The sequence below is a fragment of the Nasonia vitripennis genome, chromosome 3, assembly GCF_009193385.2.
Source record: "Nasonia vitripennis strain AsymCx chromosome 3, Nvit_psr_1.1, whole genome shotgun sequence".
NCBI lineage: Eukaryota > Metazoa > Arthropoda > Insecta > Hymenoptera > Pteromalidae > Nasonia > Nasonia vitripennis.
The window spans coordinates 16799433-16815512 of record NC_045759.1 but is presented as its reverse complement, the minus strand read 5'-3'; the positions used below and the strand labels follow the sequence as shown (position 1 = coordinate 16815512).

The 16080-nt window shown below is 46.6% G+C and overlaps 1 protein-coding gene across 2 annotated transcripts in view; it reads left to right on the top strand.

Annotated features, from left to right (window-relative positions):
* Positions 1–16080, top strand: part of LOC100122612 (sushi, von Willebrand factor type A, EGF and pentraxin domain-containing protein 1) — a 44311-nt gene that overhangs the window by 19348 nt on the left and 8883 nt on the right. For both annotated transcript variants that reach the window (XM_031927973.2, XM_031927972.2), the window contains exons 3-17: positions 2868–2901; positions 6708–6789; positions 7558–7724; positions 9911–10054; positions 10134–10717; positions 10812–11186; positions 11266–11434; positions 11518–12063; positions 12137–12313; positions 12395–12597; positions 12749–13372; positions 13462–13585; positions 13665–14987; positions 15072–15524; positions 15601–16071. In XM_031927973.2, the coding sequence (XP_031783833.1) occupies positions 2868–2901; positions 6708–6789; positions 7558–7724; positions 9911–10054; positions 10134–10717; positions 10812–11186; positions 11266–11434; positions 11518–12063; positions 12137–12313; positions 12395–12597; positions 12749–13372; positions 13462–13585; positions 13665–14987; positions 15072–15524; positions 15601–16071 (5476 nt within the window). The remainder of the gene's footprint in view (positions 1–2867; positions 2902–6707; positions 6790–7557; positions 7725–9910; positions 10055–10133; positions 10718–10811; positions 11187–11265; positions 11435–11517; positions 12064–12136; positions 12314–12394; positions 12598–12748; positions 13373–13461; positions 13586–13664; positions 14988–15071; positions 15525–15600; positions 16072–16080) is intronic.

Sequence of the window (16080 nt, the reverse complement as noted above, 5' to 3'; positions counted from 1 at the left end):
AGCTCGAAAAATCTCGACCCGCCGCCGGACCGCCAGGGTGCAATCTTTGTACACTTTCACTCGGTCTTTCCGCGGCCACTCGACGCGCGTCTATAACAAGTGTGCAGCTCGCGCATAGCGCTGGAAAACGCGTCACTGGAATGTGTCCGTTTGGGCGCGTAGCTCTATGGATTCTTTTTTGCGCGGCTATTGCAAAGTCACGTTCGCGTTTCATTCAGCGCGATATGTGCAGCCATTCACCGCACGGGTTTACGGCTAGATCTGCGCGGGTTTTAATGAGAAACGACGGGAAGTCTCTTTCGCGTCGAGAGAAATCTCGGGCTAGTCGAGGCTATTAGACGACGAACTGGTATGGGACGTTATTTTGTTGCTTTTTGGAAAGCTGCTTCGAGAGGAGCCGGTGTGACTCTTGATCTTGAGAGCCGTTGCGGGCAGATCGACTGGCTGATAAGTGCTAACGAGATGATAATATGGTATCGCAGTGTTGCTTTATTATCGAACGGTTTTCCGTATATGTGGTATGAGTAACGTTTCGCCGTTTTCAATTTGCAATTATTCCGCGGAGATTATTGGGAATGTGCGATTGAGCGCACACGTGTGTCTTTATTATGTGCGAATAGGAGTTTTTCGACGGGAAATCGGTATAATGATGAAGTTCGTCGGGTGCAATAGATATGCCTGGAATCTCAACCGCAACGAGGCGCATAAATTTGCGCGTGTACGGCTTGATTGCGGCAACGCGTTACTCAATATCGAATTTGACGGTGTTTACTTGCCTGAAACACATCGATCTGATGTACTGGAATCACAAATTTAGTTGTCTATTCATATCTCCTGCGTATTACCATACGTCGAAACTTAGAAAAATAAGTCTCACAATGGCAGCGCTGCAAACACAAAAATACACGCATTTTGCTTTTGCGCAACCGAACACGTTATAGGTTCGGTTTTCGCTGTACTTACCACAAATCATTGGTAAACAAGCTTCGAATAATAGATATGCATATAGGCTTCGGAGCATTAAACTTCCTTATTCGCGGCAGCAATCAACAATGAAACACGGACAATTACACAAGCCAATAAATCTCTCTTTTGTCGCCGAAGATTATACCAGCGGCGTGTATAACCTTACGACCTCTTAGCAACGCACACAAACACCTAAAAAAATGCACATCGCGTTTTACATAACCTCTCGCATCGGGTATACCAGCAATAACAAAATAAACTATCAATACACCCATAGACTCGCAAACATATCCATAAAGAAGCCGCGTATCTGTAAGTTCCGCGGACGCGTTATATCACCCGACATTATCGGACCGGTGAACCGCAGGAGAAAGCCGCGACACACCGCGCTGCATAAAGTCTGACTAATCGCACGCGATTCCCTCGCTCAAAAGAGTCTCTCGACAGAATATTCGGTAAAACGCGCGAGAGTATAGAAACGTACGTAAGTAAAGCCTATTGTCAGCGCAAGAGTGCGTGAAAGTGGCGTGACCACCGAGAGAACCGAAGCTCGCGACGAGAAATACTCTCCGCGAAATATATAATGCATCCGGGGGTCTCCTGTTCGTTACGCTTCTGATCCGAGGAAGTTACGTGTGTGGTTTTGAGGAGTCGCACGCATTGTTGTGCGACGATGCTCTGATGCCGTGGGACGCGTCGATGCTGTAATGCTCGTTTTCTTTCAATTCACGTGACGAGGATGCGCAGCTCGTGAGAGAGATGGGCGGGCTCGCTTTTGAATTTGTTGAATTTCTGTATAGGATCGCACTGCTATACGGCAAATGTCAGAAAAAAGGATTGCATTTCAGTTTATTGTAAGAAACGCTTCCTTTTTGCGCGAACGAGTGAAGAAAAAAAATGTCGTAAAATACTTGTATACCTACTCGTTATTGCTGTAGCCTGAAAACAGGTGACTCACGGGTAATAACGTGTTAGACGAATAGAAAAGAGTCAGGAAAACTTGATCGGCGAGTTCAGTAAACTCTATAAACTTACTTCCACCGCTTTGATCTCCGCGTCGATGGATATAACTGTTCTCAGCTTTTTTATAACTGTATATTAATTTCGGGATTGATAGGGTACAGGGACTTTGGCAGAAAGTTAGTGAGACGTTAATTGATATTAAATGTATATTATTTGTTTGTAGTAATGAGCTTTCACTATGTATACGACGTTTATTTAATTTAATGACCAGAAAACATGTCCGCGGATATACTTGTATAATAGCTGGAGTGAGTGTTTTTATTAGAGTAATATCCGTATTGTCAAGTACCGAGCAAACGATTTCTGATTCAAATTAACACACTTTTTTATACATTTTTAAATGTAATTAACACTGAATCTACAAAATATTTTACAAGCTCATTAGTTATTATTCCTGGTACAACAACTGGTCGAATAAAATTCTCATAATTAATTACTTCCGCTGCTAATATACCACTCGAATTTGTACGAACCTTTCACCAAATATTCTATATTCCTACAAATTTTCCAACGTAAACACCGCACACACTCGAGCACAACCTACACTTTTCCCCGAAGCCCACAATCGCAGTTTTTTGATCTCCCGCACGCAGCGACGTTAAAAAGTATTGCCTCACCGATCCATTATACACCAGCCCACGTAATCGGCGACGAAAATCGTATTTAAGGCGATTACACAATTTTTCCTCTCACGATAGCCACCTGCAGCTCCGAAAAAAATGTCTCGGGCATGAATAAAATACCGATTACGCCGAGAGAAGAGTCGAAGAAAAAAGCTGCTCAATCTCACACACGCGCACACAGGCATCACATAAACAAGAAGCTATAAAAGAAGCTGCATCTATCAAGGCTAACGTATTTCATCTTGTCTGTTACAGGTCCCAGCCACGAGCGTCTTTACCTGCCCGAACGGTGAGTATACAACCAAAGCCCATTGTATACGCCCCCCTGCGTATCTTTCCCTCTTATATACCCACGATCGTCGCTCTCTGGAAAAACTGAGGCGCCGGTACGAGTCCAATGCTCCCTCCCATCCAAAGCATAAATTGCTCCGCCGGAGTGTATAATACCCTCCCGTGTGTTGTTTGATTTCTCTATACCTGCCGCGCGCAACGTATCTCTACACACGAGCTATGCAGCCGAAAAATTTCGGGTTCGACAAAGATGCCGGCTTTTCTCGTTCCAGCCGCTGGTTTTCACAGTCTTCTCCATATAGCTCGATGTCGACGCCTGTCTTGTCCGAAAGAGAGAGAGAGAGAGAGCACACATTGTAGACGTCAGGTGTATATGTGGATGGAGGAGAAAGGCAGCGAGACCTTTTTTCCATGCTGCATCGTAAAATTCGATAAGTTCAGCGTCTGATGAAAGGACTTTCTAGAATCGAAAAATTTAGAGGAATTTCATGGCACCTTTTGAGCTCGGCTTTTGAACTTCCGGTGTGCGGCTTCTCACTTTCGGAGAGATTCGGCGGCTGATTAGCACTTTTTAGCGTTTTATTACGTTACTTAATTAGATACGCGGAAAGATGATTTTATGAAGATGGAAATTCAGGGGCTGAACTTTTTTCGTAGCAAAACAAATGATCAGTAATAATCCTGTTGCCGAGCTGTATTTCGTTAATCTTCCGTTCATACCAGTGCAGTGCTCGTTACGTAAGGCCCTAATAATGGTATAAATTATTTAATACCATTGTACAATTCACATGATCGATCGTACTCATTTGCGTATATAAACAAGTAACAATCAACGCACAGCTCGATAGCTCATAATCATTCAAATGAGAGTCGCTCACTCGCAAAACATTTCACCTTCGTACCGCAACAAAGCTCGATATAATCGCAAGAGCTTCATTACCGCACGCAAATAAGTACAACCACACGCGAGCAAAAACTGAAAGAAAGTTGTTGTAGCTTTCGCATATACATCCCACTGAATAATTCATATCATGAAACCGATGCAGCATTGCACTATACACCTATCACATCTCTATACGATTCAATTATAAAGCGCACGCGTCGTTTAGAAACTCCAAAACGAGGGATAATCAATTAATCAGCCACCGAGTGTCCTCCGGTATAAATAATAAGTCACGCCGAGCACAGTTGGAAGCTAACTTTATACATCCATATACACAGAGACGAGAGAGGAAGCTGGCGCATGCACGCGACTCGCGGGGTTAACGGCATCGCCGCAGCGCGAGAGAAGATCCTTATACTCGCGCGCCGCTGCGGATATAAACCGGCAACCTACATAATTGCACGCGGCTCACTGCGCAAAAGTGGAACGACGTTAACGAATGCTCGAATTCTCCGCAATCTTTTCTCGCGTTTCCACGTCGCGCTTTTTTCTCCTATGATCTCGTTCTTCTTTTTTTTCCTTCGCTCGGATCGTTCGATGCACTTACAGCCCCGACACTTTCGTCTAGTGTATATTGTAACGCGGAAGAATCGCTGGTCCGGTCAATCGTGCGGATCTTACTCTGTGTTTCCTCGTTTACAGCTGATGTATAATACAGACGCGAGAACAGCTGTTGCGGAGAGATGGAGAATCGAAGGATCGAGCGGAAAATTGGAATTTCCGTTGGGGGGAGTGATACAGCGAATAGTTGTTTGAATGACGCGCGAAAAGTGCGATGATGTGGATAGTCAGGATTCGAGGATCGTGTTATCGATGAAAATTGTAAATTTGGTCGTTTGAGAAGAGACAAAGCTCGCTCGAAGGTAAACGGGAATTCCGGCTATCATTTTTGGATGACACTCTTGCGGCTGTGATTTAAGGATGAGTCGACTCGTAAAACCAGTCATCCTCCCAAGGATGAGACTTTATTCTAAATAGAATGTCTCTTTTATTTTATATATTCCGCACAGTGCTTTTTATACTGTTCCGGCTGATTTGCGTAATTTAAACATATAACTCATACGGAAAGAGCGACAGATTCGAGATGTTACCTAATTACCTTGCCTAATTAAAACGTGCAAATAAAGAAAAATAAACCAATCCAATACTCCACACCTGAACGGATCGAAATTGCGTAAGCAAAATCTGAAAAAAGCACGGGCTCAGCACTCGAGCAAAGGTCGATCACCTTGACTCTCTTCGCGACTCATCTCCTCTCTCCTCCTCTCGGCTTCATAATATTCCGAAGGAGATTCAGGTGACACGGATCGGTTTCTCAGAAGCGACGCGTCACACACGCGTGCGCGGAAAGAAAGAAGCCGTCTGCCACTGCATCAGCGCAGAAAAAGAAGACCGGCGCGCGAAAAGAGAGAGCGTACGCGCTGCACACATCCCAGTTTCCGGCGTATCCGCGATACGTCAGAGCAGACGCGGATGCTGTCACCGCGGAGCAATGGCTCTACGATAACGCGACGGGACTTTGACGCCGGTGAAAGATAGATCGACCGATCGGAGATATGAGTCATCGAGGGACTGGCCCAGATTTTATTGTGTACAGGCCCGCGGGCGAACCGATTTCGTGTATCGAGCTTTGATGTCTATCGCGTCGGTATTGCGTCGATCAAGAGGATGTGTACATGGGAATGCTGAGAGGATTGTTCTGATGAATGGGATGGACTCGGAGGATCGTTTTTGATGCAACGCTGGTGTGTCCTGTGGGGATTGCCCAATAACCGACTACAGCCACTTGAAAAATTTGAGTATACGACGCGCTGCAGCTTGGCTTAAAAATTCATAGTTCAATAGTTATGGGCTCGGTTAGGCTGTACCGTTAGCCGGTAACGAGCACGCGGGAACGAAAAACGATACCTCGTCCAAGCGCTCGTTGAAAAAGCTATAGATACGCGGCTAAAAATCCAAGTACAGTCGCCGAGATCGACCACATCCCTTGTTGAACACGTACACGCTCTAAAACCACGATCTCTTTCCTACTCCGCGACAATAGAATCGCCGAGACGCTTTTGCACAACGGCCGCATACCTCGGATACAATAAATCCACACACAGAGTCTCGCGACAATCGCAAATCATAGAGGAGAAAGCAAGGGCATCGCCATCATCATCGGAGCTGAATAAAACCGCGACTCTAATATATAAATGCATTCCAGACCGCGCCGCGCTTGGCTAACCTATCAACCCAATATATGCGCGGCTTTCGCTCTTTCTTTTAGCTGCGCCTAGCTCTTTTTCCTCTGTCCGCGCGCGCGCGTTTACTGCACGTAGACACGCACTCGAGAGGCGCACTAGAAACGATCGAGGTCAGAGCCTCGTTTGTCCCTTAGGGGAAGACTCGCGGCGGCCTTTCGTATAGCGATGTGGCTCGTGTCGCTGTGTATTATCGCGAGAGAGGATGGATCGATCTGAGGGATATGATGTGTATATGCTTATAATATGCGCTGACCTCGAGACCGATGAGACGTGGATCGGTATGTGTGTGCGTATCGATGAAGGCCGCGGGGGTTTGGGAATGCGTTTCTGCGGGAGGTCGTATAATTCTCGAGAACGTGTATATATGGCTCGTACTTGACCCAAAAGTCGATTCGTGCTGATAACCGGATTCTGAAGAAGAGATTATGGTGAAAAATGCAAAGATATTACGCACAACGGATGCAATATAATATAAGAAAGGCTGAATCACTCCGGTACAATTTTCCCAGCCATCTGTGTGTACCCCTTCGTTCTCATTTTCCTGAAAGCTTCACCGCCCACCGCATCATCTCAGCGGAGGTTCAATAAATTCATCTCTGACTTTTTCTTCCGCAGGATGGGAGCTGAAGGGCATCCACTGTTACAAATTCTTCAACATCAGGCATTCATGGGAAAAGGCAGCGGAACTATGCAGAAGGTAATCTCTCTCGGGCCATTGCGCGCTTTTGCTACCAGCAGCTTCTCGTAACTCTTTCTCTCTCTTTCTCTCATCCGTATATATATATATATATATATATATATACATGTATAGACTAAGTTACGTAGTATATCGGCTACAATATTCGCATCCCCGCGGATTCCCACGATACGCGCAAAAGGCTCTTGAACCTCATATACGCATATAGCCTCCCGGCGACGGCTATTTCCGATATCCATTCGTCAACTTATGTACTTCAAGACTTTCCAATTACGCGCCTATTACCGTAATCGCGAGCTCACGGGATCACCAGATTGAGCAACTTGCCAGACGCCTGCGATTCGCACGTTTTCGCTCGGCTAATTATATCTAGAGACGGGATATATCCTCTGCGGCGGAGAAATTGAATCGGATCGCGACGCGTACGTGTACGCATAAATGCCTAATTGAATGTGGCGGGAGATTCAAGCGTTGTATATGTATATATGGGAGGAGGAAGAGGCGGTGCGGAAGGAAATGATTCTAGCCGCGAATGGTAATATGGAGCCGAGAAAGTGACGAGGTGTTATTGTTCGAGGGCGTAGCATAAATTTTCGTTTAGCCGATCATTCGTTGATAGAAAGTGACATGAATGCATTCATGATATCGCGATTGTTTCATATACTCTCTCGGTCGAGTCATTGATAGTCTTCTTCTTGTTTTCAATCGTCTTTGTATAATATGGATAAACAATTATAAATTTCGACGCTTACCATTGGTGACTCGCAGATACGGCAGCGAACTGATGGTTATCGAGTCCTACGGCGAGAACAATGTGTCGGCCAGTATGGTCGGCCGACACTTGGACCGCTACTGGCTCGGACTGGCATCCTTGGACGACCTGAGGACCAACACTCTGGAATCGGCGGCTGGCATGCTCGTCTCGCAATATGCTGGTAAGTGCTGTATTTTGAGATTATTTTTTTTGCGAGTGTAAACGGAGCGTCGATGTTAACCGGCAGGTGTTATGCAATATTACGGTGTTTAAATGAGAGTATCGCGTCTTATGAACCGAAAGAGGTCATACGAATTTTGCGTTACGTAAAAACGGGTCTTTTTTCGTTCAATATTTAAATTAACTTATACAGTAAATATACTTTCTTGTTGTTAAAATTCAGAATAACAAAATCTATAAATAACTTCTCAATCAAAAATGTTCCTACTCGTTTCCCAATGAAACCATCGTCTCGTTCACCAGCGAACGCTGAAATAAACAGGTTCTTGTTCCTCGGCATGTACAAAAAACAGTAATCCACCATAAATAAGACAAACTAATTAAAATCCGTAAAGTGCATCCAAGCGAGGACATGAAAACAGCAGAACGCCGCCGGACGACAGTGCATTTATAGCCTCGAGATACCATAAAATATCGGATGCAAAAGCCCGCAGCATTTCCTAACGACGAAAATATAGATCCGCATCGCGGTTCCACTCAATTTTTTACTACCCTCCTAGATCGTAGCCGCGCGTCCAATTACGTCTTCCCGCGCGCGTTCTTTTTTTTCCGGTAATCTGCACCGCAGTGAGTCGACGTGTCTTCGCAACGCATAACGATCTGCTATTTGAAAACGGAAATCGGCGCAGCTCCGTCGCGAAAGCGAAATCGAGTGTACGTATCGTTTATCAATGAAAGCATACGCGCGCAGTGAACGACGAAACGGTTGTTAAGTGTCGCGCGCGACAAGCTCGAGCGCGGCGATGTGGTCATTATTATAGCCTCGCGCAATATGCATCGGCTCTGTACTGGAAATCATCTGGATTTTGCAACTAGCGACTCTTGCGCGAATATAATGGAAAAAGTTTATATCCTTGTGAAACACAGCGCTCGCTCCGAGATGCGAAATACCGGTTATATTCGGGGGAAATTATTGTAGTTGTTAAAACTGCATAATTCGTAGCTAGTGCATTAGAATCGATGATGCAAATTTTTTAACGCTGCTTTATGGATTCGAATCGTATCGGCGTTCCTTTTCCCCATAATTGTACGAAGCCGCATGAAAAAAAAAAATACATCGCTCGTGAATCACGATCATTTGCATAACGGTACCTGTAACACAGTGGATGAAAAAACGGAGCATCATCCGATCATCGCCGGCGCTGATTCACGCATCGTCTGTCCGCTCCGAGTGTGATGTGCTAAAGTCACGGGAATTTTCTAAAAGAAAAAAACGCGCAATTGAGTCCACGCGACGCGCGAGAAAATCGCGATCCAGGCCCCCCTTATTAGTCGTCTCGGTACGCGCAAAGCCGAGCCTCGCCAATGGTCTGCTGTCTTCTTTCTAGTCTCTCTCTCTCTCTCTCTCTCTCTCTCTCTCTCTCTCTCTCTCTCTCTCTCTCTCTCTCTCTCTCTCTCTCTCTCTCTCTCTCTCTCTCTCTCTCTTGAGCGGCTCGTTGAACATTATATCGAGGTCGCGGAAACGCGGAACTCGCACGCGGCACGAAGACACACTTTTCCCACTACAATACGCGATGCCATCTCTCTTTCTCTTAACGCGTGTGTGTGTCTGACGCGCTAGGCTGGTTCCCTTTTGCATAATGGGGCGGCGCGCAAAAAGCGTAATCGCGACGCGCGTCTATATGGTAGAAAGGAAACCGAGGGAAATCATTATTGTACATGCATGCGCGGTGTGTAGCTTTCGGTGAAGGACAAAAAATTAGCGGCGGAAACTTGTACTTTTGCGTTACGAAACTTTGTCATAGTATGACTGCGGAGCGGGTAATTACGCGCTGCTAATGAATGTTTATTTAATGTTTGTATAATAGTTATGAGGCCTGACTGCGGTATCGCTTTTTGGGAGTTATATATACATATGTCGTATCTAAGAGGTGTTATTTTAATTCGTCGAGATTAATCTGACAAGCCGGAAGTGTTGATTGCGTAAAGTTTAAAACGGAACTAATCGGAGTTACGAGTCGTTCAGCTGTAAGAATATTTCCTTCTTCGTAAACTGTCAGACGGCATTACTAGAGTCATGTTAACAAAAATCGAATGTCACGACGCTCGAAATAATCCTTTCCCACGACCGAAAGGCTCTTTATAAAAAAATAATCACCAATACAACGCACTCGATTGTCAATGTAGGTTTCTGGGCGCCGAGACAACCGAATCCCCGATCAGGTGAATGCGTCGACGTCAAAGTTACGGACGACCAGCATCAATCTTGGGAGCTCACGACATGCGAGTCTCTTCTTCCTTTCATGTGCCGTGCCAACGCCTGTCCAGCAGGTGAGTTATCTCCGCACGATTCTTTTCCCCGAATCCTCACGACCCGCCCATTAATCCCTCGCTGTTCTCTCGTCTCCAGGCTCGTTTCACTGCTCGAACGGCAAGTGCATCAACAGTGCCTTCAAGTGCGACAAACAGGACGACTGCGGGGATTTCTCCGACGAGATGGACTGTCCGCAAAACTGTCAATTCTACGGGGCGAGCAGCGGCGACGTCGTCGAGAGTCCGAATTACCCACACAAGTACATGCCTCTGAGCAACTGCAAGTGGACTCTGGAAGGTCCACAAGGGCACAACATCCTCCTGCAGTTCCAGGAGTTCGAAACGGAGAAGAGCTTCGACATCGTGCAGATCCTCGTGGGCGGAAGGACCGAGGAAAAGTCTGTAAACTTGGCGACGCTCTCCGGCAAGCAGGAGCTCAGCAACAAGCTCTTCGTCTCGGCCTCGAACTTCATGATCATCAAGTTCAGCACCGATGGCTCGGTCGAGCGCAAGGGATTCCGTGCCTCCTGGAAAACGGAACCGCAGACCTGTGGCGGTATGCTCAGGGCCACGCCCCAGGGTCAGGTGCTCACTTCGCCCGGTTATCCGCAGAATTATCCCGGAGGCTTGGAATGCCTCTACATCATTCAGGCGCAGCCCGGAAGAATTTTGTCGCTTGAGGTGAGTTTAATTTACGTTACGTCTTGCGGCTATAGACGTCGAATGTTTGCGTGGGTATATTAGAGAGATATTATAATTTGAACGTCTATTTCAGATCGAAGATTTGGATCTGGAGACCAACCGCGACTACATCTTGATTAGAGACGGAGAGTCGCCCATGAGCCGACCGATCGCCAGATTGACTGGCGATTCCGATGACAATCCGAAGGTCATCATGTCGACTGGTAGCAACCTGTATCTTTACTTCAAAACCAGCCTTGGCGATTCCAAACGCGGCTTCAGCATTCGCTACACCCAGGGATGCAAGGCCACGATCGTCGCGCGCAACGGCACCGTGCAATCGCCTTCTTATGGTCTCAACGACTACCCCAACAACCAAGAATGCTTGTACCGAGTTAAGAACCCCAAGGGAGGACCTCTATCCCTAAAATTCGACAACTTCAACGTTCACAAGACTGATTACGTACAGGTATGTTAACCGAACTATTAGATACTGCGTAATTCGGTCCTCTTCAAAGATTTAGCTGCATTAACGACGTTTTCACCAGGTTTACGATGGATCTAACATGAACGGACTGAGACTGCACTCTGGCAACGGATTCACCTCGAACACACGACCAAAGATTACTCTCACCGCTGAAAGCGGAGAGATGCTGATTAGATTTGTTTCGGACGCTCTGCACAGTAGCACTGGATGGCAAGCTTCCTTCTCAGCTGGTATGATCTGAATCTATATACCTTCATTCGACTGATATCCTAAATTGTGAACAACCAACGTCTGAGTCTCAAACCCTTTCCAGATTGCCCACCGCTGCAACCAGGTGAAGGAGCAATGGCCTCTAGCCGCGACACAGCCTTCGGCACAGTCGTCACCTTCTCTTGCCCACTTGGCCAAGAGTTCGCAACTGGAAAAGCCAAAATCACGACCGAATGTCTGCCTAGTGGAAACTGGTCCATCACCTACATTCCCAAATGCCAAGAGGTGTACTGCGGTCCAGTTCCGCAGATCGACAACGGCTTCTCCATTGGATCCTCCAACGTCACTTACCGAGGAGTTGCCACTTACCAGTGTTACGCCGGATTCGCCTTCCCCACTGGCAGACCTACCGAGAAGATCTCTTGTCTCGCTGATGGCATGTGGGAGAAGAAACCCGCTTGTCTGGCTTCCCAATGTCCTCCACTTCCTGAAGCTCCTCATGCCAACCTCACCATCTTGAACGGCGGAGGAAGAAGCTACGGAACCATCGTGCGATTCGAATGTGAACCTGGCTACGTAAGAAGTGGTCATCCAGTGATCCTTTGCATGAGCAACGGAACGTGGTCCGACGATGTTCCAGTCTGTTCTCGTAAGTTATACAACGATCAAAATGATCATCATCAAAATCAAACATTTTACTAACCACTCGTTTTAAATTCCAGGCGCGAAGTGCCCAATCATCCCTACAATCAAAAACGGCTTCGTCGTCGACTCCTCGAAGGACTACTACTTCGGCGACGATGCTAGAGTACAGTGCAACAGGGGCTACAAGCTATCCGGATCCAACATTATAAGCTGCGGCACCGCTCAGCGATTCGAGAACGTACCCACGTGCGAAGGTACGTTTTATCTCTCTTTGAATTCTTGAAATACAGAAGTTTTCATCGATAAGGCTAAAATTTATTGCTGGATTCTTGCAGATATTAACGAATGCGCCTCGAGCCAATGCGATCTTGCCTCGACGGAATGCATAAACACACCCGGCGCATTCACGTGCAAGTGTAAACCAGGTTTCTCTTCGACAATGGAATGCCGGCCGATAGGAGATCTGGGTCTGATTAACGGTGGCATTCCCGACGAGTCGATCACCGTATCCAGCTCCGAGAACGGATATACAAAATCGGTATGGATATTGTTTCTCAATCTTCTATTATATCCAGTTTTCTTCCTCAAATACACATGGAAGTTCTTAAGCTTCGTTCGCAGATTTTCAAAAATGCTCTATTAAGCCAGACTGCAGCTTATGCTAATATTTGCAATTCCCGTGATTACAGGGCATCCGATTAAACAACGGTGACGGCTGGTGTGGCAACAGCGTAGAGCCTGGTGCAAACTGGGTCACGATCGACATGAAGGCACCCACCATAATTCGTGGTTTCAGAACACAAGTGGTCGCTCGTGCTGACGGAAACATTGCGTTCACCACAGCCGTGCGAATCCAGTACACCGACAACCTAACCGACATTTTCAAAGATTACACAAATCCCGACGGTACGCCCGTCGAATTCCGTATACTCGAGGCAACGCTCTCGGTTCTCAATCTGCCCGTGCCCATCGAGACCAGATTTATCAGATTCCGCGTCCAGGATTACGTTAGCGCGCCCTGCATGAAGCTGGAAATCATGGGATGTACTCGACTCGAGTGTACGGACATCAACGAGTGCGCCATGGGTAACGGAGGCTGTCATCAGAAGTGTATCAACAATCCGGGTAGCTTCACGTGCTCTTGCAATACCGGCTTCGAGCTTTACAAAGGCAACGGAACCGCTGGTTTCGCGATCGAGAAATCCGAGACTGGAGAACGGGACGGCGATCTCTATCAGAGAAACAAGACCTGCGTTCCTGTTATGTGCCCTGCTCTGCCTGCTCCTGAAAATGGAAAGATTCTGGCTACCAAGGTAATAATCTTTTATGATTCTCTCTTTTTTAACTCTACGAGCGTATTTTTAAAATAAACTAAAATTAAATGATTTACTTTTGCTTTCAGGCTCAATATCACTTCGGCGATCTTGTGAGATTCCAATGCGACTTTGGATACGTTCTTGCTGGATCGTCCGCCGTACTTTGCACGTCCACTGGATCATGGAACGGCACAACTCCAGAATGTCAATGTGAGTTTTATTGATCCGAGGGTTTCGCTATGCTTACGAAAAATATTATGGCAGATACTAACTTTTTAAAATATTCCAGATGCCAAATGCGTATCTCTACCTGACGACAAAAACGAAGGACTATCGGTCATCCGAACTGACGAGACCAGCGTTCTGGTCCCATTCAAACAAAACGTAACTCTCAAGTGTAACAACAATGGACGTTCTCTTCGTAATACCGCAACTTCCAGCTTCCGCCAATGTGTATACGACCCCAAGCCTGGTTACCCCGACTACTGGCTATCAGGAACCACACCAGCTTGCCCAAGAGCCGATTGTGGAAAGCCTCTTCCAACTCCTGGTGCTGAATATGGACAATACATGGACACGAAATACCAATCATCCTTCTTCTTCGGCTGTCAAGACACCTTCAAACTGGCTGGACAAACCAACCGCCATGACAACGTGGTTCGTTGCCAAGCCAACGGAGTCTGGGACTTTGGAAACCTTCGCTGTGAAGGGCCAGTTTGCGAAGACCCTGGCAGACCAGCCGATGGCTACCAGGTTGCAAGAAGTTACGAACAAAGCTCCGAAGTTCAATTTGGATGCTCCAGACCAGGTTACATTCTGATCAACCCAAGACCGATCGTCTGCGTCCGAGAGCCAGAGTGCAAGGTTGTCAAACCTTTGGGCTTGGCTTCTGGGAAGATCCCAGATTCTGCTATCAATGCAACTTCCGAAAGACCTAACTACGAAGCTAAGAACATCAGGCTCAACTCCGTTACCGGATGGTGTGGAAAACAGGAAGCTTTCACCTACGTCAGCGTTGACATGGGACGCGTATATAGAATCAAGGCCATTTTGGTCAAGGGAGTCGTGACCAACGACATCGTGGGAAGACCCACCGAAATTCGATTCTTCTACAAACAGGCTGAGAGTGAAAACTACGTCGTCTACTTCCCGAACTTCAATCTCACCATGCGTGATCCTGGAAACTACGGAGAGCTCGCAATGATCACTCTGCCCAAATACGTCCAAGCTAGATTCGTCATTCTTGGGATCGTCAGTTACATGGACAACGCTTGCTTGAAATTCGAGCTCATGGGATGCGACGAACCAGTTGCAGAGCCTCTTCTTGGATACGATTACGGATTCTCACCTTGCGTTGACAACGAGCCACCGGTATTCCAAAACTGTCCGCAACAACCTATTATGGTACAGAAGGGACCAGATGGAGGCTTACTTCCGGTTAACTTCACCGAGCCTACAGCTATTGACAACAGTGGTAGCATTGCCAGACTCGAAGTCAAACCTCAGAGTTTCAAGACACCAATCCGAGTATTTGAAGATACCGTTGTTAAATACATTGCTTACGATTACGACGGCAATGTAGCCATTTGCGAAATCAACATTACCGTACCTGGTAAGTTTTTCGTTGTACACAGGCTCGATATAATTACATTACCTATAAATTCAAAATTTAACTTTCTTTTTTAACTTTTTGCAGATGTAACTCCACCAAAACTAAGTTGCCCACAGAGTTACGTAATAGAGCTTGTGGACAGACAGGACAGCTACAACGTAAACTTCAACGAGACTCGTCGTAGAATCAACACTACCGATGCCTCTGGGCCAGTAAAAATCACTTTCGTGCCAGAGCGAGCTGTGATTCCGATTGGAGGTTTTGAAAACGTAACCGTATACGCAACCGACTCCAGTGGAAACAGAGCCTACTGTCATTTCCAAGTATCAGTCCAAGCTACGCCTTGCGTGGATTGGGAATTGAAACCACCTGCAAATGGAGGACTCAAGTGCCTTCCTAACGACAAGGGACTTCAGTGCATTGCAACTTGTAAGGCTGGATACAGGTTTACCGATGGCGCTCCTGTGAAGACTTTCTCTTGCGACGTGCAGAGACACTGGGCTCCAGCGTCTGTCGTGCCAGACTGCGTTTCTGAAAGTGAGTTTTCTTTCGATTCGAATAGAAGTAGTTTTTATTTTGCTATTATTTCAAACATTCTACTTTCTACTCGTAGATACTCAACAAGCTGATTATCACGTGATTGCCTCGGTAACGTACCGAGCGAATGGAGCCGTTTCCCGACCATGCTTACCACAGTACCAAGACCTGATGTCCCAGTACTACATGAATCTGAACACCATATTGACTCAGCGTTGCTCTGCTGTCAACGTTCACATGAATGTCTCGTTCGTAAGATCCTTGCCAACACTTCTGGAAGAGAACGTTCTGAAGATGGACTTCGTACTATCGATCATTCCCGCTATCAAACAACCACAACTTTACGACCTTTGTGGCTCCACTTTGAACTTGATCTTCGACCTTTCCGTACCTTATGCCAGTGCTGTAATTGAACCTCTGTTGAATGTCTCGGCTATCGGTAACCAGTGTCCTCCACTCCGAGCGCTCAAGTCATCCATCTCACGTGGATTCACGTGTAGCATTGGCGAAGTATTAAACATGGACACAAACGACGTTCCACGATGCTGTAAGTTCA